The sequence below is a fragment of the Bos indicus genome, chromosome 16 (assembly GCF_029378745.1).
Source record: "Bos indicus isolate NIAB-ARS_2022 breed Sahiwal x Tharparkar chromosome 16, NIAB-ARS_B.indTharparkar_mat_pri_1.0, whole genome shotgun sequence".
In the NCBI taxonomy this organism is placed as follows: Eukaryota; Metazoa; Chordata; class Mammalia; order Artiodactyla; family Bovidae; genus Bos; species Bos indicus.
The window spans coordinates 24,569,530-24,593,740 of NC_091775.1; the positions used below are offsets into that span (position 1 = coordinate 24,569,530).

Here is a 24,211-nt window from a genome sequence, read left to right on the forward strand (position 1 = left end):
GCCTCACGTCCACACCAGAAAGGCAGTAGAGCACCTCTGCTCCCATATCCTCTCCCGAAGTGAAAACAAACCCTTTCAAACATCTGCTTTTTAGTCCAGAAATCCCCAGCCTTCCATAATGAAGAGTTACTGCTGATCTCCCCATGGCGCTAAGAGTAAATGTAGACAATGCTGAGGAGCAGTAGAGGAAAAGCCAACATCATTTAAATTCACCTGGGCGGGAGAGAGAGGAGGGGGCAAGTGAGCTTAGAGATCTAGAAAGTAAAGATCTGCTGCTAGATTTCGTCTCGGGTGATGTCTTCCAGCTCAGATGCTCCTGGTACATAAAGACAGCCAGTTCTGAACACAAACATACTGCAGAATGGAACAGGAGTTATTCTCATTTTCCTATGTATGTACTGCCTCTATTTTGAATGCACTGCTCCTGAAAGACAGTCCTGGGAAAGGAACTGCTTTTCAGGTGTTCATAAGTAAACGTCTTACTGGATTTAGGATTTAAAGTCATCAAATTTTAATCCTTACAAAAGTTGACCTATTCTGAAAGATTAGAATGCCTGTTCTGTGTTTATGAATGAATTCATGATTCAATATACAAAGTGTTTTTATGACATGATTAAATATGCTGACTGTACCAGCACAAAATCAAAGGCTGAATGGTATCACATATAAATTGAAATTTTAAGTTTCAAAATGCTTTCTCTTTGTACTCTACACACTATAGGTGTGTGATTTTGTTTTTTGAGTCACCAATTTTAGCATTATTTTTCACTGATTGAAGATAAATGAAAATATAACTTACAGTCCTTCTTTTTCTCTCCATATTCTTCCAATATAACCATATCTCAAATCTTAAATTAAATTCACATTCACCCTTCTCACTATAAAGAACTCTAAGCATTACTGCTGAGACGAGCTGCCTACTGTAATTACAATGCCTTAAATGCACATTTTTTTTTCCTTCTGAATTTGTTACTACCTTGTCTTTTAGGGTTTTCCCTGAACATCTGAGGCCTTTCCACACTGTGAAACACCTTACAGTTCTTAATGTAAACTTCCGTAAGGTTAAAGTCACTGGATAATTCTCGAGGCCTGTATACTGGCTAAAGAAGGTCACTTTGATAAAATGGCATTTGAACAGACACCTGTTTGAAGTGAGGGAGAGAGCCATGTAACTAGCTGGGTAAAACTCCAGGCAGAAGGGACAACTGCAAAGGCTCCAAAGTGGGAGGACGCTTGGTGTAGCGGAGGATCAAAAGTAGATCAGCGTGGGGGAACACAGGGGTGAGAAAGGGGCAGTTCTGCAGGAGATACAAGGCCTTTGGGTTTTATGAGGAAGAAGATGGGAAGCCGCTGGAAGGTTGTGAGCAGAGAAGTGGCAAAAATATGAATCATATTCTACCAGGATCATGTTAGCTGCTACTGGGTAAAGACATTTTAGGACAAGAAGAAAGGCAGCAGAAAGACCAGTTAGGATTTTCACTTCCTCAGTAGCTCAGGCAAAAGGCAACGGTGGTGTGGCCTACCATGCCGACAATGACGGAGAGGAGACGTGGTCAGATCCAGATTTTCCGTAAGGGCAGCTGAGACAAAGGTGGACTGGATGAGGACCGGTGAGGAAAAAAAGAGAATCAAGGATGACTCAAAAGCTTGTGGTGCAAGCAAGAGGAGACAACAAGAGAGAAGCACAGAGGAGGACCAAGTTTGATGGGAGAAGTCAAGAATTAGGTTTGGGATATGTTAAGTTCGGATATCCCGGGGGAAGCGTTCACCAGGAGCTGGAAAATGAGTAAGAAGTTTAGTGAAGTCAGGACTGGAGTCAAAATGGAGATACTGTGAGCTGATTTCTTGTTCTTATGTTTCAGAGCTTTGAAAATAGGGGGTGGAAATAAATATTTATTCTTAAATGTACTCCGATGCAGCTTTCATTCTCACCATTCCACTTAAACTTCTAAGAATCAATGAATGTTGTCAAATCTCCCTTCTTGAATTCTGTAACGCATTCCACAGTTAACCATTCCCTCCCAAATTTATACTGATAATCTGGACCTCTTCCCTGACCTTTAGACTCATGTATCTGTCTACCTGGCATCTCCATTTGGAAGTCTGCATCAGAAGTTAACCTGTAAAAACCATAACCCTCCACTCGTTCACTCCTACCGCTTCCTTCTCCTATCCTCTTTTCAGCCACAGCCCGAACATTCACCCAGTTGCTCACACTTAAAAACTAAGAAATCTCTGATTCTTCCCTTTCTCTCTTTTCTAATATCCATCCCTTAGCAAGTGCCAACTACATCTCCAATCTGTTTCCTCTCTAGCACCACTGCCTCCTCCTGAGACAAAATCCTCCTTCTCTCTTGTTCCAACAAACTCTTTGCTGGTCTCCTTGCTCTCATTTCATTCTCCTTCAGGTTTTGACCGCATGCCATCCCCTCTCCCCTCTAGACCAGGCCTCTGTCTCTGCTGCTTTCTCTCCCAGAATGCATATCCTACGTTCACACAGTGGCTGCTTCCCATCCTTCGTGTCTCAGGAGAGGCCTTTGCTCACCTGTGTACCTAGTCCCCTCCTTCCTTTACTTCTGTCATAACCCTCTGCTTATTTTCATGATGCTCACTAACATTTTGTTATTACCGTATTTATTCATTTGGTTTAATTGTTTCTCTTTTGTCTCCCCATCACAAGAATCTAAGCTTCATCAGGGCAGCGGTCCTGTCTGCCTTGTATTTCTAGCACCAAAACTAGTGTCTGGGACACAACAGGTATTCGTTCACTTCTTTGTTGAATGAGTTAATCAGACCTTTACATAAAGATGTACATGGAATAAAGCTCATGGCATGCCCCCTCTTTTTTATTTTTCCATTTTGTAGGCTGGGAGATAAATGAATAGAATAAAATTTTCTATCCAGTCATTTCTCCTAGCCTGTTTCAATGTTCCAAAGTTTAATTAACAGAACAAGGAAGTCACCTTGAACTGAACTCAACACTTTGGAGTTTTGCAACATTTCTGTGTTCATAAAAAGTAAAGATAAATGGAATGTCTACCAACAATGTGCTTATTACAGATTATAGGCAGACCTTGGAAATATCGCAGGTTCAATTCCAGACCATCAAAAGAAAGTATCGCAGCCAAGTGAGTAAATGAATATTTCGGTTCCCCAGTGCAAATAAAAATATGTTTATACTATACTGTAGCCTGTTAAGAGTACAATGGTATGGTGTCTTAAAAAACAATGAACATACCTTAATTTAAAAATACTTCATTGCTAAAAATTGCTAACCATCATCTCAGCCTTTAGTGACGCCTAATCTTGTCGCTGGTAGAGGAGTTTGAAATATTTCAAGAATTACCAAAATATGACATAGAAACATGAAGTGAGTAAATGCTTTTGGAAAAATAGCACCCAGAGATTTGCTTGACAAAGGGCTGCCACAAACCTACAATTTGTGAAAAATGTAGTATCTTCGAAGTGCAATAAAGCAAAGTGCAATAAAACAAGGTCTATCTGTATTCCATACAAGAAATGCCACAACACACAAATGAGCTCTGTGTTAGGTATCTTCAGTTCACCCCTCTGGATTCACACTCCTTCCTTCTCTCCCTCCCGGTGTGTGCATGTTATGAACCCAGACTCTGAGCTGGATTCAGACAATGGGAAGCCCCACCAGGAGGTCAAAGACAGAAAAGAAAATGAAGTCAGGATACGTATTTCCTTGGGACCATTGGCCAAAAACCACCCTGCTCTTAAGCTGCTGATTCTACTCATTATCTCGAATGAGTAGAATTTAGGCCTAGGAGGAGCTAACAGTTGCACTGCTAATGAGCCCTGAGACACTGGACTATCCAATTCAGTGTGGTTCTCCTATACTACGACTGTATAAGTAGTTTCTCAGCAAAACCTCATCCAGTTATCTTATTTTTTCTTTATCTTTTATGTGCTATTTGAAAACTCTAACAAGCATATAATATTAAACAGAAAAAATAGGAATATATTTAAAAATAACATTTCCTTCTTCTCTACCGCCATTTCTACTCTTAGGTCAGAAGCCCATCACTTCTTACTGAGATTATCATAGCTTTCTTACTGCACTTAAGTTTCTCGTCTTGACCCATTCAAGTGATTTTTCCAACAGGCTAAGTGATAGTACCATTTTCTTGTTCAGAATCTTTTAAGGACTCTCAACATGGTGATGAGAAAAATAAAACTTCCTGTGCACAGTATCCTAGGCCTTCACAATCTGGCTGCTCCTCACAGGCTGGCCTCACTCGGGCCAGTTGTCAGTTTCTCCTGCACACAACGCATTTCCACCGCCATGTGAACCTTGTTCGCTAAACTGCCTCCCTGATGCTTGCCCTCCTGGCCAAATCCCACTCATTCTTTCAATCTCAGATTGAGGTCAACCTCCAGTTCCCTGATTCCCTTGGGCTTCTCCTCTGCCCCCACCCCGGAGGAATAGGTCCACTTGCTGATTCTGACAACTGTCACATGCTGCTGCTGCTGCTACGTCGCTTCAGTCGTGTCCGACTCTGTGCGACCCCATAGACCGGCAGGCCAACAGGCTCCGCCGTCCCTGGGATTCTCCAGGCAAGAACACTGGAGTGGGTTGCCATTTCCTTCCCCAATGCATGAAAGTGAAAAGTGAAAGTGAAGTCGCTCAGTCGTGTCCAACTATTAGCGACCCCATGGACTGCAGCCTACCAGGCTCCTCTGTCCATGGGATTTTCCAGGCAAGAATACCGGAGTGGGGTGCTACTGCCTTCTCCCTGTCACATGCTGTGATACTGTAATTGTTTTCACATGTTTCTCCCAACCAGCTACATGCATCCTGACAGCAGAAACCAAGTCTCTCCATCTCTGCATTCCTCACACCTAACATAACAAGCCTTCAAATACAGGTCACAAGAAGACATACGCTTTGCTCTATACTTTGTTGATCTAAATGTTACATTTTTAGAAGACTGATCTGGCAATTATATGAATCAAACTCATCTGTATAAAACTTAAGTCAAATAGTGGGTGATCCAAGACTGTACAGTAGGGACTTCCCTGATGGTCCAGTGGTTAAGATTTTGCCTTCCAATGCAAGGAGGTGCAGACCTCCCTGGTCAAGGGAGCTAAGATCCAACATGCCTCATGGCCAATAAACCAAAACATAAAACAGAAGCAATACTGTAACAAATTCAAAAAAGATTTTAAAAATGACTCATATTAAAAAACAATCTTATAAAAACAAAACAACAAAAAAACTGTACAGTACTGCTTATGCTAAGGGCATAATTACTAAAACCACTACCATTCCTTAAAGACATTAACTTCATCTCTAAGTCTAAACTACCCTCCAAATGTCTCACTGAAGACAATGATTTTCTTTTCACATGAGAATAAATGTTATTTGCTACGTTGTGACCAACTCTTTGCAACCCCACAGACTGCAGCCCACCAGACTCCTCTGTCCATGGGATTTCCCAGGCAAGAATACTAGAGTGGGTTGCCATTTCCTTTTCCAGGGGATCTTCCAGTATCCAGGGACCAAACCCATGTCTCCTGCATTGGCAGGTAGATTTTTTTTTAACCACTGAGCCATCAGGGAAGCCCTGAGAATAAATCTGCATTTCCAATAAATGAGATACTTCTATTAAAAAGTATAAGAAGTTCCAAAAGAACTGGAACTAGTAATGGCTTACCAATACTAGCATGATCAATAATTGTGTCAATATCTTGTAGACCCCATTTCTTATACGCTAATGGTGGTGGCTGGATGTTCTCATTGCCTGATGCTGCAGCTGTCAAAGATAAAAATTAGACAAACCAAACTTAAATATAATGGAGAAAATGAAGTTTTACCAAAAATCATTAAAAATATAATAACGACTTATTATTCTAAACTAATTAAAAATAAAGTAATATAAACCATGCATACAGTGAGATTTACTCACACGAAGACAATATACATAAAATACATATATTAAAAGACTAACCTGGCTGACATAAGAGATTCTGGAACACTTAAGGAATTAAAAAACACGACTAAAAACTCTAGACTACCATCAAAAATCAAGGTGAATTCAAACTGCAATTGAAGCCAAGTATGCAATTTCTCCCTCTTGAGAAAGACAGTGAATAAAATCCCTGAAGCAGCAACTAGTGTCTTAGTGAAACCTGATGGTACACCCCGCAGAAGCACACATGACAAAACAGAAGGATCTCAGATGCAAATAACTGAGACCAGGCTTGACAGAAAGATACGCTAACAGCGACAGCACTGCCAAGAAAATGAAGGAAATGCTGATCACCGACCATGGCATTTCCACCTAGGGAGAGAGGAATGAAAAGAAAAACAGCAGTTACACCTGGGGCCACAGGTTCATGCACAAGACCCCATGTGTCAGTACATTCTCAGGCTATGTATTAGAATACAGCTGGATTCTTGTCATTTATTCAGGAAGATGAAGAAAAGTACTCTGACAAAGGAAAACAGTAATCCTCTAAGCACTTCAGATTTGAAAGTAAGGCCAACCAGAGAGAGTTTTCCTATACTGTGAAATAAAAGTCACAACAATCTGTAGCTAAGTAATCAGATATTTAGAGCAACTTATAGTAAGAGGGCAGTAAATGGCTTACTTACTTGCTAGGAGATAAAATGGCTTTATGATCTCATACATAATAAAATAAATGGCAATTCAAAAGTAGTAAAAATGAAATGTCTAATGATACCAATTAAAGCATAACTATTTCTAGTTTATTTTACTGCAGAATTCTTATGCATAGAAAATTACAAAATTCTTAAACCTATAGAAAATTCTTATAGAAATTTCTATAGAAAATGACATATATATTAATGGTGACTATTTGAAATTTCTCCAAAATAAAAGACATTGAAACTTTACATGGACTAAATTTAAATAATTTAAAAGATTATGAAAATAGGTATAAAAATTCAAACAAATTCTGACTTTAGAGAAAAGCATGTACTACTAAAGAACCACCCAAGAAGATACTGATCATATATATCCACCTGTTGAAAAAACAGTGAAAACTGTTCTATTGCAATGTGAGATGCTGCATTCTCTCCCTGGAAGAAATTGCTTCTTCTGTGTCTTACAGTTTAGTTCTGGATTTATGAACAATCTTTATGAACTGGATAGCACATCTGAATTAAACTCTGCTTTATGGGAGCTAAATCATTTACAAGCTAAACTTTGCTCTTTTTAGGGCCATGAAGGCTCCTTTATTCTAAACCAGAAGAAAATGGGGTAAGTCAGCACCAACACTGGTATCTGCACTGACTTGGGGCTTTTTTACTTTTATTTTACTATCTTTAAAACTGGAATCTTAAAACTGATGGCGTGACTCTTACTGGCAGCATTTTTGCTTCTTATTGGAACAGAAAATAACAGTACATCTTGATTTTTAATGAAACACAATATCCTCAAATAGCCTCAGAGTTTAAACTAGGGGTAGGGAAGGTTAAAGTGCACGGTTCATGCCAAAGTCTGGAACTGACATAGTTGCCTACATAGATTATATTTAGGGCTCTTAAGTTTTTTCTGTTCAGAAGTATTTCAAGTTAGCTAAAAGCAGCTCACGCTGCCTGCCTGTTGAGTCCTGCCTAGTGTGAGGAAAACGCCCCCTGCACACATTCCGCTTTCTTCGCCCCAGAGAGTGGAAGCAAGGCAGAATCACTTGATTTTACTATGCTGGCCCAAGTGGCACTCATTTAGTGAGAAATCTGGTTCCTCAGTGAGACACAACTGAATTCTCTATCCCAGTGCTGAACTTCTCTCTTAACTGGCCAAGACATATTGCTGAATTAGTAAAAAAAAAAGCCAACCATTCAGCTGGCAACACGAGAGCTGAAGATCTAGTCCTCTCCTTTATCTTACTAATTAAGCAATCTACTGTGCTTAGTCGCTCAGTCATGTTCAACTCTCTGCAACCTCATGGACTGTAGCCTATCAGGCTCCTCTGTCCATGGGGATTCTCCAGGCAAGAACATTGGAGTGGGTTGCCTTGCTCTCCTCCAGGGGATCTTCCCAACCCAGGGATCAAACCCAGGTCTCCTGCACTGCAGGTGGATTCTTTACCATCTGAGCCGCCAGGGAAGCAATCTACTACACTCTCATTTCTATAGTAGTGTGTTTTTTTTTTTTTTTTTTCCTTCTCTTTAGAACTAGTTCAGAAGCCCTTTTTAATTTAGAAGACATATTTTTCTAAGTAGATTAAATTAAATAAGACAAATATCACCACAAGTTAGCTATTTCTTGCCCCAAATTACCTTTTGCTACCTGATTTCGACAAGCACGAAGAGACTGAAAAAGGCTAAATCCATCAATAGTCACAATGGCAGCTGGATATAATATACTCAACTCTTCATTCTGTTAAAGGAATAAGAAAGAAGAAAATATTTCCATTATTGCCAAATAAGCATATCTATGTTTCTGTTATAGCTGAATATCACGATTAATGTAAAATAAAGGAATACTATAACTAAACAACCATCAAACACCCAACACACAAGACAATAGCAGGCAGAGGAACAGTAAAAAACAAATAGACTTTTTTTTGAATGCCTTTTGGTCAAGGACTTAAAATTCTTCTCAAATATGAGCCTTTGTACATGGTGAATATTTTCAGGATAGACAAAGGGAGTAACCCAAAAAAGTACAAGTTTCATAAAAGTGAAATTTAGTCACTACATGGATGCAAACAACACATAAAAGTAAAAAGAAGAGAAAAACTCACCTGAAATCCCAGACGTATTTCAGTATATAGGGTCATACATAATCACACACTTTTGTACAAGACTATACCATATACAGTATTCTATAACAGGTTTTTCCTTATTCAGTAATATATCAATGATATTCTTCCATTTCAGTAAGTGAGCAAATCAACTTTTGTTGTGGCGATGCTGTATTGCATCATATGTGCCAAAATTTCAATTACTGATGGACTTTAGTTTGGTCTGCTGATTCCAGTCTCCCTCTTTACCATCCACACTCCACAGCTGGAGTGATCTTCCTGAGACACAGCAGAACAAACTACTCTCCTGATTAAATCTCTCCACTGGCTCCCTTCTGCACTTAGAATAAAACCTGAACTCTACCCAAGCTTCAAGATGGGGCCTCTCCCTCCAACATCATCTCACCCCTCTCCCCCTGCACCCTGAACACAGAGGTCATTGCACCTTCACCTCCCAAGTCACTGCCTGCCTTTCTTTAGATCACTCAGGTCTTGGCACAAATGTGGTTGCTCTGAAAGGCTACTCCTGAGTCTGTCTCAAACATCAACTCCATTTCCTTGTCTCATTTCAATCTCATCAACATGATTACTTCCCTCACAGAACCTATCAGAGGCTGGAAACATCCTGAAAAATCTCCAGCTGTTCATCATTGGTTACCCTCCGTCACCTCCAAACTGTAGGCTCCACAAAAGCAGAAACCTTGCATGTCTGGTTCAAAAATGGATTCTCAGTGATTACAACTAGGCTGGGTACATAACGGGCAGTAAATAAATGTTTATGAATGAATGAAATATTTTCATTATTACGAACATCACTGCAGTAAACATTCTTTTGTATATATCTTTTCACATCACTTTGATCTAAATTCCTTCAGGGAGGTCTGTTGGGTCACAGAGCATTCACAATTTTCATTTTCATTCATATTATTAAACTATCTCAAGGAAGTACCTATCCGTTTATAATTCCACCGACAATACATGACAGTGCCTGATTCTCCCTCTGTCACCAAGTTTTGTTAATCTTCACCTTTGCCAGTCTGAAAGGTGAAAACTTATCCAAATGTAGCTGCTTATAATTCTGAGATTATCAGTATCATTCACAAGTTTATCATATGCTGTCGATCAGTTATATTTCTTCTTTGGAGAACTGCCTTGTCCTTTTTTTCTACTAGACTGTTGGGGTGTTTCCATTTTTAAACAACATTTCTGTGGGCCACAAGGGGTGGGAGCTGATGTTGGGGTTCACATGACACTTTGACAATGCCTAGCTTACGCAGTCCACCGAGCATGGCAGTGGGGGAGAGGTCCCTGACAGGGAAGAGCTAACCACCAGCTAGCCAAGTATCTCCAAAACAAGACTGTTTTCCTGAAAAAGATACTCTTATAAACACCAATGTCCAAAAGCTGCAGAAATTGAGCTAAATGATAGGGATCTCTGTGCAAAAACCACAGAAGAGGTTTCTTTGGCATTCCAGAAAAACATCTCCCTTTAGAATCTTCTCCTGCAATGACCAGTCGTCCCACCTACTATACTCACTGCCCCCAGTTCTGAATTACAAGGAAATCTGCTCTTGTGATCTTTAATAGATGTGGGAGTGCACTAAAGATGCAGCAAATAGATATTTCTGATATACAAACTGATATATATTGGAACGAAAGATGCTTATGTAAAATACAGAGTAACAACAAAGACTTCCCTCCATGTGTTTAATAAATATTTTTCAGTGAAAAGATTTTGACTCACAAAAGCAAAGAGCAAGTATTTAAATGTGAGTTATATTTTTCCACCAGCTCTAAACACAGATTATTACAAACACAGTCAAGTTTAAAGTATTTAAAGAACCTTCATCTTCCAGGGAATTTGTTTTTTTTTTTTTTAAATGGCTCTTGAGAGGCAGCTTCAATAAACAGATCACCGTCTTGGATTTCCAACAGTTCCTTGTTTGTTTCCTGCAATAGTTCCATTTTCTCCCAACTCCTTACGATCAGCATTGTAACTTAAGTCTTCAGCTTTCAGTTTCATTTTCCTATAATGGGTCCTGGGAAGAGTTCGTTCAGTATCTGTGACTTCAGTCATCATCTTCAATCTAGTCTTTGTACCTCTAGGGTAGTTCTGTATCACTACAGGCATGATGGCATTTCATTTTATTTCCTACTATCACCTCAAACATGTACAAAATCAAATGCCTCAATGCAGGAGATCTTAGAGCCAACTCATTTTCTCTTTAAATTTGACACCTTGGGACTTTCTTGGTGGTAGTGATTAAGAATCTGCCTTGCAATGCAGGGGATGCAGGTTCAACCCCTGGTAGGGGAACTAAGATCCCACATGTAGTGGAGCAACTAAGCCCAGACGCTGCAAACCCTGAGCCTGAGCACCACAACTAGAGAGTCTGTGTGCCACAGCCAAAGATCGCACATGCCATCACTAACACCAGATGCAGCCAAAAAAAAATTCAGCATCTCGATACAGTACCCCGTCCTGTCAAATGTTCCTCCCTTTTCCCACAGCCATTCCAGTCCTGGCTCGCAGCACTGCATTCTATTACTGATAACTGAAAAAACAGGATAACTAGCCTCCCTGATTCCAGATTCTCACAAGTCCAATTCATCCAGAACAAGGTCCTTCAAGATCCCTTTGATGATACTACTTCCTTCTCATATCTCTGCTAAGTCACTTCAGTCGTGTCCGACTCTGTGCGACCCCACAGACGGCAGCCCACCAGGCTCCCCCGTCCCTGGGATTCTCCAGGCAAGAACACTGGAGTGGGTTGCCATTTCCTTCTCCAATGCATGAAAGTGAAAAAATAAAGTGAAGTCGCTCAGTCGTGTCCGACTCCCAGCAACCCCATGGACTGCAGCCCACCAGGCCCCTCCGTCCATGGGATTTTCCAGGCAAGAGTACTGGAGTGGGTTGCCATATCTCTAGTAGCTTCTAAATCTTCTGAAGCAATTCTGATTTTCGCTTCACTTTCAAATTTATGAAAACAATCTGGTCACTCAGACTATTGGACAGTTTCTCAGTTTCTAACACAGTTGCTGTCTCACAGTTCCATGTTTGAATCTTTCCTGATTTTTTTCCTAACTACCTAAAATATTTTCCCTTCTTTTCTAAGTTCTATACCCATTTTCAAGGCTTAATTCAAACTCTACCTCCTCAATGAAATTTTCCTTTATTACCCTAGTCCTAATTGAGCTCCCTCATCTCTAGATTTGCACAGAAGTTATTCTGTTCATGTAAATTAGCAACTCATAAGGTAATGCTTAATACTACTGATTAACTCAATCACCAGTATGAACAGATATTAGTCTATTCTTACTGGTTAAATTTCACTCCAGTCTATCACACAATTTACGTCCACAAAGGAACACAATATACATTCATCTGCTTACTTCAAACCTCTTGGAAGCCGGACAGCACCAAGAGAGAAGGCATATTATATAGTTTTGATGATGTACCACACAAGATGTGCTGAACAAGAGCATATTAGTTCATGTGCCTCTACAATTACTGTAGACACAATCAAAATTTTTGACTGTGAGACAACCAAAATCTCACACAGCACCTAGGAAGAAGTGAAAACTGTGGAGTGCCTTAGACACTCAATAGTATTTTCTCTATCAAAATTTTCAATGAATATAAAATATTTTCCACAGTAAATAAAAACTGAATAACCCCTTTTCTGAGAAATAGATTAGTGCAATATAGTAGCACTATTAACTCTGTTGTTAATAGTGCTAAATCTTTTACTCTACATACTTTTAACACCTACGTCCAAATAAAAAAGATATAAGGTTATATAAAGCCAAGGTTATATAAAGCCATTTTTACCTTAAGTCACTATTAAGTTCTAAAAATGAGAAAATCTTTTGGTTTCCAACTTAAGTGTTTTATTTTACTGTAGAGCAAAGCACACGAAATTTCAGTAAGTAAAAGCAAGACTGGTGTTCCTTACTCAGCTATGAATAGCTTCTATTTCTAAAGTCTGACAGCAGAGCTCACTGTGCCACGAGAAGATACCTTAAAGTTTCCACCCAACAAGAAGGAAGAAACCACTTCAGAGTAAAGCCACTGTCCCTCTGGACACAATCTCTTACGCTACCTGCTCAGTCACACCAGGATGTCGTGGGATTTCGTAGGTCCTGCATTTGAGCTGAAGCACTGAGTCCTCGTTCAGGAGCTGAGCGAGCAGCAGCACGCCGTTCTAGGAGGAAGCACAGAGACGAGCCCTGCTTGTTTTCTTACCAATATACCTGAACAGGTGAGGCTGGGCAAAGAGCGGCATTTCCCCCACAGGTTTTCCACGGATGCCAGGTGGTCAGTCTGCAGAAGAACATGGCTTCTCTTCTCTATAGTTTACAGCAGAACTTTCTACCACCATACCTCCCCTGTCCCAGCCTTCACCCCCATAAGTAATAACTACACATTCAAGTGGCAGGGAGTGAGTCACAAAGGAGTGTGATGGGAATGCGGAACCAGGTTTTCCAGTCAAATGGTGCCTTTCAACTGCGTAATGTTCAACTCACCTCTGTGTAGAAGCGTACGTAACCCGAAGTAAAGCCCACCACAATGCAGGTCCAGTCTGGACGTCCAGTGGAACTCCTGTTACAAACAAAATCAATGATCTTAAGAGTTCATACATCAAACCAAAAAAAAAAAAGCCTCACTTGACTCACTTATCCTTACCTCTTCTGGCTTGCTAGTGGGATGCACAGAGCACTGGTTACACATTCCCTAAAAACAAAGACAAAATCATATGTTTACCCAATCAATTTATCAATGTCTTTTCTATCTCTATGTTTGGATGTTAAAGGACAATTAAGTGGAAGATGAGTTCTGTGGACCAGTTGTATCCAATACATAAATTTAAAAAATGAGCAAAACTCCACCATAAGGAGGGTAATAAAACCCATTCACATAAAAGCTAACGTCACATTCACTCGAGGTTAATAAAAAAAACAGTATTTTTCATTCTGTATTGTCATGAAAAGCATAAAAGTAAAAAAAGCAAACCTTTACCGTATACAACTGATTATACACAAAAGTAAGAAAACATCAAGGGATCACCAAGCAGTCATTTCCCACTGTTCCCTTCTCCTCCACATAAGTGAAGAACTTGGGCAGAAGGTGGGAGGAACTGGCAATCACATAACAGGCAGACTGCATTTCTGTTGAGAACATGATTCTGGAGACTTGCCATATTTCAACTGGCTGGCTTCTTTTTCTTTTTATATTTTGCAGAAATTGCTGCTGATAACCTATTTCTAAGCACCTGATGAGCTGGATGGTCCCTAAAAGATTTTTTTTTTTCTGACATGCAGATTTGAGAAAAATTTGTCCCACGCACAGAGACAAGCCTCAAAATTAAAACAATGCCTACTGACTTCTTCCTTAAACTGTCCAAACTCAGGACCATCACCAGTTTATTCAACAAAGTATAAATCCTCTTCCCCATATATCAAACTAGACACCAAACAAAATGAATCTTTTTGGTTGTTTGTTGTCTCTAGGTAACTGAAAACATTAAAGTAACACACTAGCATAAGTGGGTGAGGCTCTTGACAGCCTCGGGCCCTCCTGTCATGCCTGCATGCTTAGTCATGTCTGACTCTTTGTGACCCTTTGGGCTGTAGCCTGCCAGGCTCCTCCGTTCATGGGGTTTTCCAGGCAAGAATACTGCAGTGGGCTACCATTTCCTTCTCCAGGGGATCTTCCCAACCCAGGGATTGAACCCAAATCTGTGTTTCCTGCATTGGAGGTGGATTCTTTACCCACTGAGCGATCCGGGAAGCCCTAAAGTAACTGAACCTTGCATGTGCATTTCTGACAGAAATTAAAAGTCTTCTAAATGCTTAGACTAAATGACTCAAGGAGAAATAGCATTTATTTTGACAAGAGTAGAAAATAATTCACCGAGTCTCTACAGAGTGTCAGGCATGTACTATGGATTTCTATTTGATTGTCTTTTATCTGAATTTAAAGTCTAAAGAACCTTATTCATTCCAACTAGATAACTTTCAGTCATAAAAATTTAACTGAAAACAATTTTTGGCTGCAGGTTCCAGGCTAGCAGCTCCATCACAGAACCATGCTAGAAATCTGGTTTTAAAACTCTAACCAGGTAGGTAAGAAACTTGAATTTACTAACTTGCATTTCTTAAGTATTTATGAGTTTTAGCAATTAATGTAGCACTGTCCCCTTTAAGTACAAGCTCAGTGCTAACAAAGCAGAGAGGACCATGGCAGCCCTTGACGTTTTGGCTGAATAAAATTAACAATGAGGGACTTCCCTGGTGGTCCAGAAGTTAAAAGTGCATACTTCCACTGCAGGAGACACAAGTTTGATCCTTGGTTGGGCAACTAAGATCTCATATGCCATGTGGTATGCTTAAAAAAAAAAAAAGAGAGATAATAATAACAGAGAGCTAAGGAAAAGATTGTTCGTGGGGTTCTCAAGGCAAGAATACTGGAGTGGTTTGCCATTCCCTTCTCCAGGGGACCACATGTTGTCATGGGGTCGCAAAGAATCTGACACGACTGAGTGACTGAACTAAAGGAAAAGACAAAATATAGACAGGATATTATGGAGTTCTCTCTGAACTCTCCTGTAAATCCTCTCCAAACGCAAGGGTTGTTTTTTTTTTGGTTCTTTGATTAATAATTACATGGTTAATAAAATTAAAGTTTACTGCCCAAATCATGCTCTACAATCTCTAAAGCTGCAATGAACATACATTTAATCAACATTCCAAATGACGAAACGTCTTAGCAGACTGATATACAAGTCAAACAATTTCACATATACATTTAACATATGGAGAGACAAAAAGAACTAACTGGTCCCTACCCTTCTTCAACACTTAAAGAACCACTCCAACCAACAGCAAACTGCATTTCTTCCTTCCCTTTATCACTATGTTTCCATTTTGCTGAAAAAAAAAAAAAAAAATCATCACACAAAATAACTTTAATTACAGCATACTAAAACAGAATTTATTAATTTCATTATTTTACTTTAGAATGATAGGTGCAGAATTTAATAGTTCTATATTAACTTATGTAGGTCTTTCTATAAGTAAATATAAGATAAAGTTTAAAAATTTTTATAAGATTGTTACAAAACTCTTTAGTCTCTCTTCCAATGCAATCCATATAATAAAGTTATTAATTCTATGTATTACCCCATCATTTTTATTTATAAAACTTTTATCTTCAATTGGCAAAGAAAAATTTTCTAATAGATTTATGCTATTGGAGAGCAAATCTGCTTAATAGCGCAACTCCGTACCCATTTAATACAAGACCTTATTTTGATCAGTGAGGTTTTCCACCTTCTATATATAGCCAAACTTTAATCTTCAACAAAAATTGTAAGCTAAGCTTATACCCCAAAAAGGAAACAAGAGTACTGTGAGCTTTCAAATTAGAGTTGAAAGTCACCCAATTCACATTATTGCTGAGAAGGGGGCAGTGGCCTTTTTAGCTCTAACTGCCCCTTGTGAGAATTGGGCAATGCCCAAAACTGCTTCTGAAGTGCCAGACAGAGACAGCTAGAGTATCTGCAGCCAAAATTGAAAGACAGAGAGGAAAGAAACAGAAGAGAAAGGAAAAGAAAGGGGAAGAGAAAGAAATAAAAGAGAATCAAAAGTGCTGTGCAACATATCAAGCTATCAAATGCTACCATATAATGGAGAAGTAACACTTTTTCTTTCTACCTAATTCATTTTCTATTCTATGCATTAAAATAAATGAAAATTATAGAGTACTTACGCACTAGAAATACAGCTTTTTGTTCCCGAGCTATAACCATAAGATCATTGGTTGGAGATAATGATAAAATACAATCTTGAAGCCAGCAAGTTTTTTGTGGTTTGCAAGTATTTCCTTCTTCTTCCTGTGAGTAAAACTACAATTACTTCCATGGAAAAATATCAAGAACAGTTCAACTCACCACGTCCACCTTGAGAAGCAACGGAAAAGAAACCTTCCCAATTCTTTTATAGTCTCAATAATATTTGTTACCAAAACATGTCAAAGATGACCAATAAAAAAATACTCACCACAAGCAGATCTCAATTTTGAAAATTCATGTAAAAATTTTAAATAAAACAGATAGCAAGACATTAAAAGAATCTCACATAGGGATCATTCCAGGAATGATTTAGTTAGGAAATCTGGTAACTAATCCTACTTGAGACAGATAGCTAGGGCATCTGCAGCTAGACAGCAAAGAAAATATTACCTGGCACTTATGGCCTGTAAAGTGTAACATTTCTTTTTATGTGATCTGAAAGGTGTTTTATTTTTTTCAACTGAATATGTACTTACTATATAGGTAAATTCCTATGGTTAAAAATTCACAGATCCAAAAAGGTCTTTGCAAAGTCTGACAATTCCTGTGTCCCAGCCACCCTGCTGTTCACTCTGGAGACAGCAGTGCGACTGTATCTCATGTGTATTTCCAGAGACACCATGCACATAGGCAAATATAATTAACTACCCCTTTCCCCTTTCCTGACACAAATGGTAGCATGCTACATACATACTTCTATATTTTTTTTCTCTTAACATATACCTTAGATTTCACTCTACCTAAAGTTCCTAAATTTTTTAATGGCTGTAGCGCATTCCATTGTAGAAACACCCCAGCCCCCACTGATTGACATTTGTGTTGTTCACAGTCTTTTGCTGCTACAAATGATGCTACAATGAATAATTTTATACATTTATCAGTTTATGTGGGAGGATGCCAGTAGGATAAGTTCCTAGTCAAAGGGAATGTGTGTTAGTAAATTTGCTAGCTATGCCCAAATTGTGCTCTGCAGAAGTTGTGTTAACTTATAATCTAACCCAGCAAGTTTTGAAAGTGCTTGCTTCCTCAGGGACTCTTCAAAAGCGCTTTAACTCTGATTTTTGTCCAACTAGCACATAAAAAGTAGTATCTTAGTCTACAGCATTGCTCTTATGAGTGAGAATGGGTATTTTTTCATATGCTGAAGAGACTTTTCTATGAACAGTATATTGTTCCTTTCCTTTGCAGACCCCCTGTTGGGTTGCTGATCTTTCTCTAATTGATTTGTATATACCTTTTTTTACATAAAGCATTTATTTTTCCTGATAACATTGTATTGCTTATTGGAGATTTATTTTGTTTTATTCAAAACACAGAAAATAGAAGGGGAAAATCACCCACAATTGGGACACCACTGAATTTTCATACTATCATCCTAATGGCTATAGAAGGTTCTTTTCCTTAGAAACTGCCTAACTATTCTGCTATTTAGGTGCATGTTTTGACATTATTAAAAAAAATGCTACAACAAAACCTTTACATACCTTTCCCTTCTTTCGTTTTCTACTTAGCATTTTTACATACAAAGAAAATTGGCCCTTTGAACAAAAGCTTTCCCCAGTTCATGTCATAGCTTAGTTTTCTTCATGCAGAATTTTAAAATTTTATGTCTTAAAATTACTGATCTATTTATATTTACTCTCTTATAGCTCCTTATAGCTCCTAGGTTTTATGTCATTTGATCTTCCACCTTACTCAACCCTACCCGACAGCTTTTGGATTGAATTAACCAAGATGAGAGGGAAGAGGGGGGGAAGAGATGCAGAATGCTGGCATTAAAAAAAAAAAAAAAAATTATGGTTTTTAAAGCTTTAGGACTTCTCTGGTAGCTCAGATGGTAAAGAATCCCCCTGCAATGTGGGAGACCTCGGTTCTACCCCTGGGTTGGGAAGATCTCCTGGAGAAGGGATGGGCAACCCACTCCAGTATTCTTGCCTGGAGAATTCTGTGGAGAGAGGAGCCTTGTGGGCTATAGTCCATGGGGTCGCAAAAAGACATGATTGCGTGACTACCACAAACAATAAGAATATATTGCTAGTACAATGAAATTTAAAGGATTTTAAAAACAGAAAATCATCCTAATCAGAAATATTATGGCAGTATTTCTAGGAAAGATAAATATTTCTTGCTGTGATACTATCAAAGAAATGTTTAAAACAGAAATAAAATACGGATTATAAGAAACCCTTAGGAAAATCTCCAAGTAAGTCTGAAACCTCTGGAATAGCCATCGAATTATTTTTCCTTCTCAATGGAACACTGAGGAATCAACCATATTCCTCTTTCTTCTGCAAGGTACGCTAAAGAGGTTGCACTCACTCCCAAAAGATAGGGAGAAGAGTCATACTGGCACGATCCCTTATTTTAGTAAAGCTACAATTTTTAGGACTTTTGTTATCTAGTCTGTTGTTTTTAATGTGTATTTTTCTACATATAAGCCAGGGAGAAAATTATTCCCTAAAAAGTGAAAGTTATAAGGTAAAAGTTGAGTTGTAATTCACTTCTCCCCTGACCCACAATCTCCACCCGAGTGCACAGTCTCTGTTTGGCCGGCACGCACCCAGGACTCCTCACAGCGCCTTGGCCGCCGAGGGCATCACTGCCCTATGGTTTCCTCTACTTCAGTGAGATCCAATTACACTAACTGACGTTCAGGAGTTTTCAAGGGAAAACATCCTTCAGAAACAAGAATCAAAGCAGGGAGAGTGATACAGGGTTATTATTTAAGTGTTCTGTTTGATAAGAAATTAAGAGTATCTAAACTCTTTGACTGCTCTATAAAATTTCCATCTCATTGTAATAGAAAAGAAATCCAAACAATGTTCCAGAATAGGGATAATACAGCTCTACTTTTGGCAAGCTCTATAAAAAAATTTTTTTTTAAATAATAGAACATCTATACAAATGGGTTCCTTCCTTTTATCATACTTCCAAAATTTTGTTCAAACAGTAAACTCCAAAAAGTTTGTAAAAATTACTTTTCAACAAAGAGTATTATTCCTGTTTTTATCCTGTTTTCAAAATACTGTCACTAGAAAGGATGAGAGCTGTGTTTACATTTGCCCAAAAGACAAAGAGTTTAAGAAATTCAAAGATGGAAGGCATTTAAAGACTAACTGGCCCACACCTCATTCTACAATAAAGATAAAAGTCTTGGGATGGTTAAAAATATGTACTCCCTGCCACACAATCAGCATCTGAGGCCAGAGGACAACCACTCTCATCTTGGTGGGTGACTGCAACAGGTCTTTAAGAAGCCTTAGGATTTGACGCCCGGAGAAGGAAATGGCACCCACTCCAGTACTCTTGACTGGAAAATCCCATGGACGGAGGAGCCTGGTAGGCTGCAGTCCATGGGGTTTCGAAGAGTCAGACACGACTGAGCAACTTCACTTTCACTTTTCACTTTGATGCATTGGAGAAGGAAATGGCAACCCACTCCAGTGTTCTTTCCTGGAGAATCCCAAGGATGGGGGAGCCTGGCGGGCTGCTGTCTGTGGGCCGCACAGAGTCGGACACAACTGAAGCGACTTAGCAGCAGGATTTGACTCCAGTCTCAGTCAATGAAAAGTGTGTTCTCTAAAAGAACTGCCCTATTCCTTATCGCTAAATAGCAGACTGGGCTTCCCTGGTGGCTAAGAGGTAAAGAATTCAACTGCCAATGCAGGAGATGCAGGTTTGACTCCTGGGTCGGGAAGATCCCTCAGAGAAGAATGGCAACCTGCTCCAGAATTCTAGCCTGGGAAATCCCAGGAACAGAGGAGACTGGCTGGCTATAGTCCACAGGGTCACAAACAGTCTGGACACAACTTAGCAATGACACAACAACAATATACCAGGCTACTCTTCCTGTGGTTCTGCAAACTGATTTAGAGCTGTGAGGAACCATATTTGAACATGGGAGTCAGCACATTCTTGAGGCACTGCTCTGAGTTCTTCCTTTAGAAAGATTCTTTCCTCTTTTCTATCTGTCCATCTCACATGCCAGTTCCTACTGCAATCTCATTCTCCTCTGACTTTACCATCCTTCGGATTTATTGCCATGAAAAGTCTTACTATTCTCTGATGTTTCTTCTGTGATTGCATTTCTCTAACCCTAGACCAGACGTCTTCGATACTTTCTATGACTCCTCTACTCCGCTCACTGCACAACCGCAAACGTGAGTGAATAACAGCTTTCCAATTCCTCCTTATTTATATTCACAAAGATACCTGAATTACCTAGTATTTATTCTTACACATGAAACTATGTAACAGTGAGCAATTGATTCAAGACTAGTATGCTAAGTAATGTATCCATAAGGAATAATAGTATCTTTAGTAATATTTTTCCTTAAGTAATTTTATGATTTAACATTTTAAGATTATGGCTGATGTACCCATGCAAAGAATCGCAAAGAGTCGGACACGACTGAGCGACTGATTTGATCTGATCTGATCTGATCCATGTAGGTACAATATCCATGTAGGTACAAGTAAACACACTAAGAACTACTCTCTCTATTGGGTTTAGAATTCAGTGTCAAATTATAATCAAGCTTTGTCTGCCACCATGTCCAGCAAGTGGACTATAAGGTATTTCAGCACAAACATGAGTTCTGCCCTGTAAGAATTAACCAAGATGAAAGCAGAAGAAGTAGATATCACTGAGAAGCAAATTCAGAGAAACTACTCCACAATGACTGGTTACATCCCCACCCTTGCTGAGCCATCTCAATCATGTACATTTTTACTAATATGAAACCACATGGATCAGCATTCCAATTTCATCTATTGATGATGAGGGCTGGTGGGGGAGGGGTGAGAAGATGGCAAAAACCAATACCTTCCATCACTCTTCACTCTCCAACTCTCCATCTTTCCTGTGACTGTGGGACTAAAAGCAGATCTTCCTAGTCTATCATGGCAAAACTGACTGAGTACAAGTGGGAGTTCCATATACCAAAATTAAGTTATACAACACTCACATGACTATCTTGTATAGGCAGAGGTCAAAGATACTGTGGGTTCAGCTACAGACCTCCACAATAAAGCAAACACCACAACAAAGTGGGTCACATGAATTTTTTGATTTCCCAGCACATATAGAAGTTATGTTTATATATACTATCCTGTGGTCTATTAAATGCATAATAGCATTATGTCTAAAAAATGTACACTCTGTAATTTAAAAATACTTATTGATAAAAAATGCTAACCATCATCTTAGCCTTCAGCAAATCATAATCATTTTACCAGTAGAGGATCTGAAATATTTCAAGAATTAGAAAATTGTGACAAAGAAACAGGAAGTGAACAAATGTTGTTGGAAAGTGGCATCAATCACTTGTTTGATGCAAGGTTACCACAAACCTTCAATTTGTTAAAAAGAAAAATAAACCACTATATCTGCAAAGCACAATGAAATAAGGTATGCTATTCCTTGTTGTTGTGGTTAAGTCACCTCCAACTCTTTTGCAACTTCACAGACTATAGCCTTCCAGGCTCTTCTGTCATGGGACTTCCCAGGCAAGAATACTGGAATACATTGCCATTTCCTTCCCTAGGGCTTGTACTATATTAGGTTACATTATATTAAGATATCATATTATCATTAGGATTTGACATGTTATAAAATTCTAGATTTAAAGCTTTAGTCTTGCTGCTTGGGAATGATGCTAGCTTGTCACGAAATCCAATGGTGTGTGCTCTTAACACAAGTTCGATAGCTCTTTTGATCCACAGCCACACTGGGGCTGGGTAGGAGCAACTACAAGTTCCTGGTCACATTTAATTCTGAAGATACAATATTCAATGTATCAGATTTGATAAAATAAAAAGCCTTTTAAGGACACAACTAAAAACAAGTATTATCTTTAAAATTATAAACAGAGCTAAAATGTGTTATTTCTCCACAGGCTTAGCTATTTTGCCCCATGCAGTGTGAATTTTTATCAGAAAATGATAAAGCAAATGGAAGAACTGAAAACAACTGGGAGTGGAGGTGGGCAAAGTACTCCTATAAATCAAATGTCTTTCAATAAATCCTCAAAAAGAAAAAGAAATCCCTTGCTACATCTGAATCAACAACTAATATGCTGTACACAAAGGCAGGCAAAGAACAAAAGGACGGGAAGTAGAAGTCCTACACTGTTCACTGTCCTAGAATGCCTGCTACTCACACCCGAGCAACGTGGCAGGAATGAGGCCAGTCACGTGAAATCTCCTCTCACGATACAGGAATCCTTTGGCGCCACCCTAAGCAGAAGACAGTGATTCCATCAGAGGAAGTGTTTGCCCCAGATGTGTGTTTGGGTTTGGCCACCTAACTCAACAGGAATGACACAGGGCTGACATCAGTGACCTGGATGATGTACAACAGGAACATCTGCCAAACACTAAGTGCCAGACGCTGTGTTCAATACTTTACACATAAATCGTACTTAATTTTCACTGTTGCTCTCCAAGAAGGTTCCATTACTCCTCTCCTTCCCTACATCACACAGAGGGAGCAGGGATTTGGACGCAGGCATCTGAACGCAGGCCCTGGGGTGCAACTGCCTGGACAACCCCCTGTGCTGTTTCCATGCTGCACTGCCCTGAGAAGCTGCGCCCTAGAAGCAAAACAGTCACAGCCCCTTCAATTCCGCTCTGCTCTGCATTCAGAATGAAGGGGGTGACAAGGAGCTCTAGTCTTCTAACTGAAAGATGAGGGCCCCTCGATGATTAAAAAAGTAAAGGGAGGAAAGTGGGCTGTCAAGGTCTCGTAAGAATGTGCCAACACACATTTGCTGGCTGGTAAGATGCAAGCTCATACTGTTTTGTACCATAAGGGCATCTGCTACCAATTAAGATTTTTCTGAAAACCTCCCACACGAATATGGGGCCTGTGGCTAGGAACAATGCTCCCTTGAAGGTAATGATTCTAAAATAATGTGATCACGTGATAAAGTACTTAATTTTCCTAGTGAGGCATGATATTTAAAAAAACAAAACAGCACCATCAAGGAATACCTTGGCTTTCCACAAAACTCAGCATGCACTCAGATACTAAAGTTAACATTAAATTCACCCATTAGCTATAAAACACAGCTCCTGCTTAGGGGTGAGAAAAGAGAATGTATAATTTTCTTTTAGCATATCCTAAACTTCAAAGTTTTTTCTTTGCCTTGAGATTAGTAAAATATTTTCTTAATCTGCACAAATATGGAAGCCATCAATGTGGATTATGAAAGGGAATCCATTCTAAACACTAGGACTGTAACAAATATGTAATTTAAAATTTTATTTCTTTTGATGTTAATCGCACAAATTCATCAAACGATTAGTCTTTCACAAGGCAGCAGATGGGAAAATGTAGTAATTTAACCAACCTTTCATTATAGCTGGCCACCACAGGGGCTGGTAAATATCACTCTGAAGAGTGGCACATGTTTTGTGGTGCATCAACCACTGTGATGACTAGAGAGCCCCAGCCCAGAGTAATTTTTCAAGGCCTTCAACTTTAGTTAATAAGTCCATCATGTGCAGTTTTCATTGTCACTGTCACTGTGCTGTCACAGACACGCACACGTGACAGTGGTGCCGACAGAATCCAGTACAAATAAGGGACTGTCAGCACAGTCAGCGTGAATTCTCAG

At 39.3% G+C, this 24,211-nt stretch overlaps 1 protein-coding gene and 1 non-coding gene across 2 annotated transcripts in view; both read right to left on the minus strand.

The window, feature by feature from the left end:
* RAB3GAP2 (RAB3 GTPase activating non-catalytic protein subunit 2) overlaps positions 1-24,211 on the minus strand; it is a 112,567-nt gene that overhangs the window by 47,634 nt on the left and 40,722 nt on the right. Inside the window, exons 3-9 of the mRNA XM_070767967.1 lie at positions 16,511-16,634; positions 15,588-15,669; positions 13,427-13,474; positions 13,267-13,342; positions 12,843-12,944; positions 8,273-8,372; positions 5,682-5,780 (exon numbers count right to left, since the gene is read on the minus strand). Of these exons, the coding sequence (XP_070624068.1) occupies positions 5,682-5,780; positions 8,273-8,372; positions 12,843-12,944; positions 13,267-13,342; positions 13,427-13,474; positions 15,588-15,669; positions 16,511-16,634 (631 nt within the window). The remainder of the gene's footprint in view (positions 1-5,681; positions 5,781-8,272; positions 8,373-12,842; positions 12,945-13,266; positions 13,343-13,426; positions 13,475-15,587; positions 15,670-16,510; positions 16,635-24,211) is intronic.
* On the minus strand, positions 2,858-2,989 carry LOC139176560 (small nucleolar RNA SNORA36 family). The gene has a single exon (XR_011561022.1). It is a non-coding gene; the product is annotated as a small nucleolar RNA SNORA36 family (small nucleolar RNA).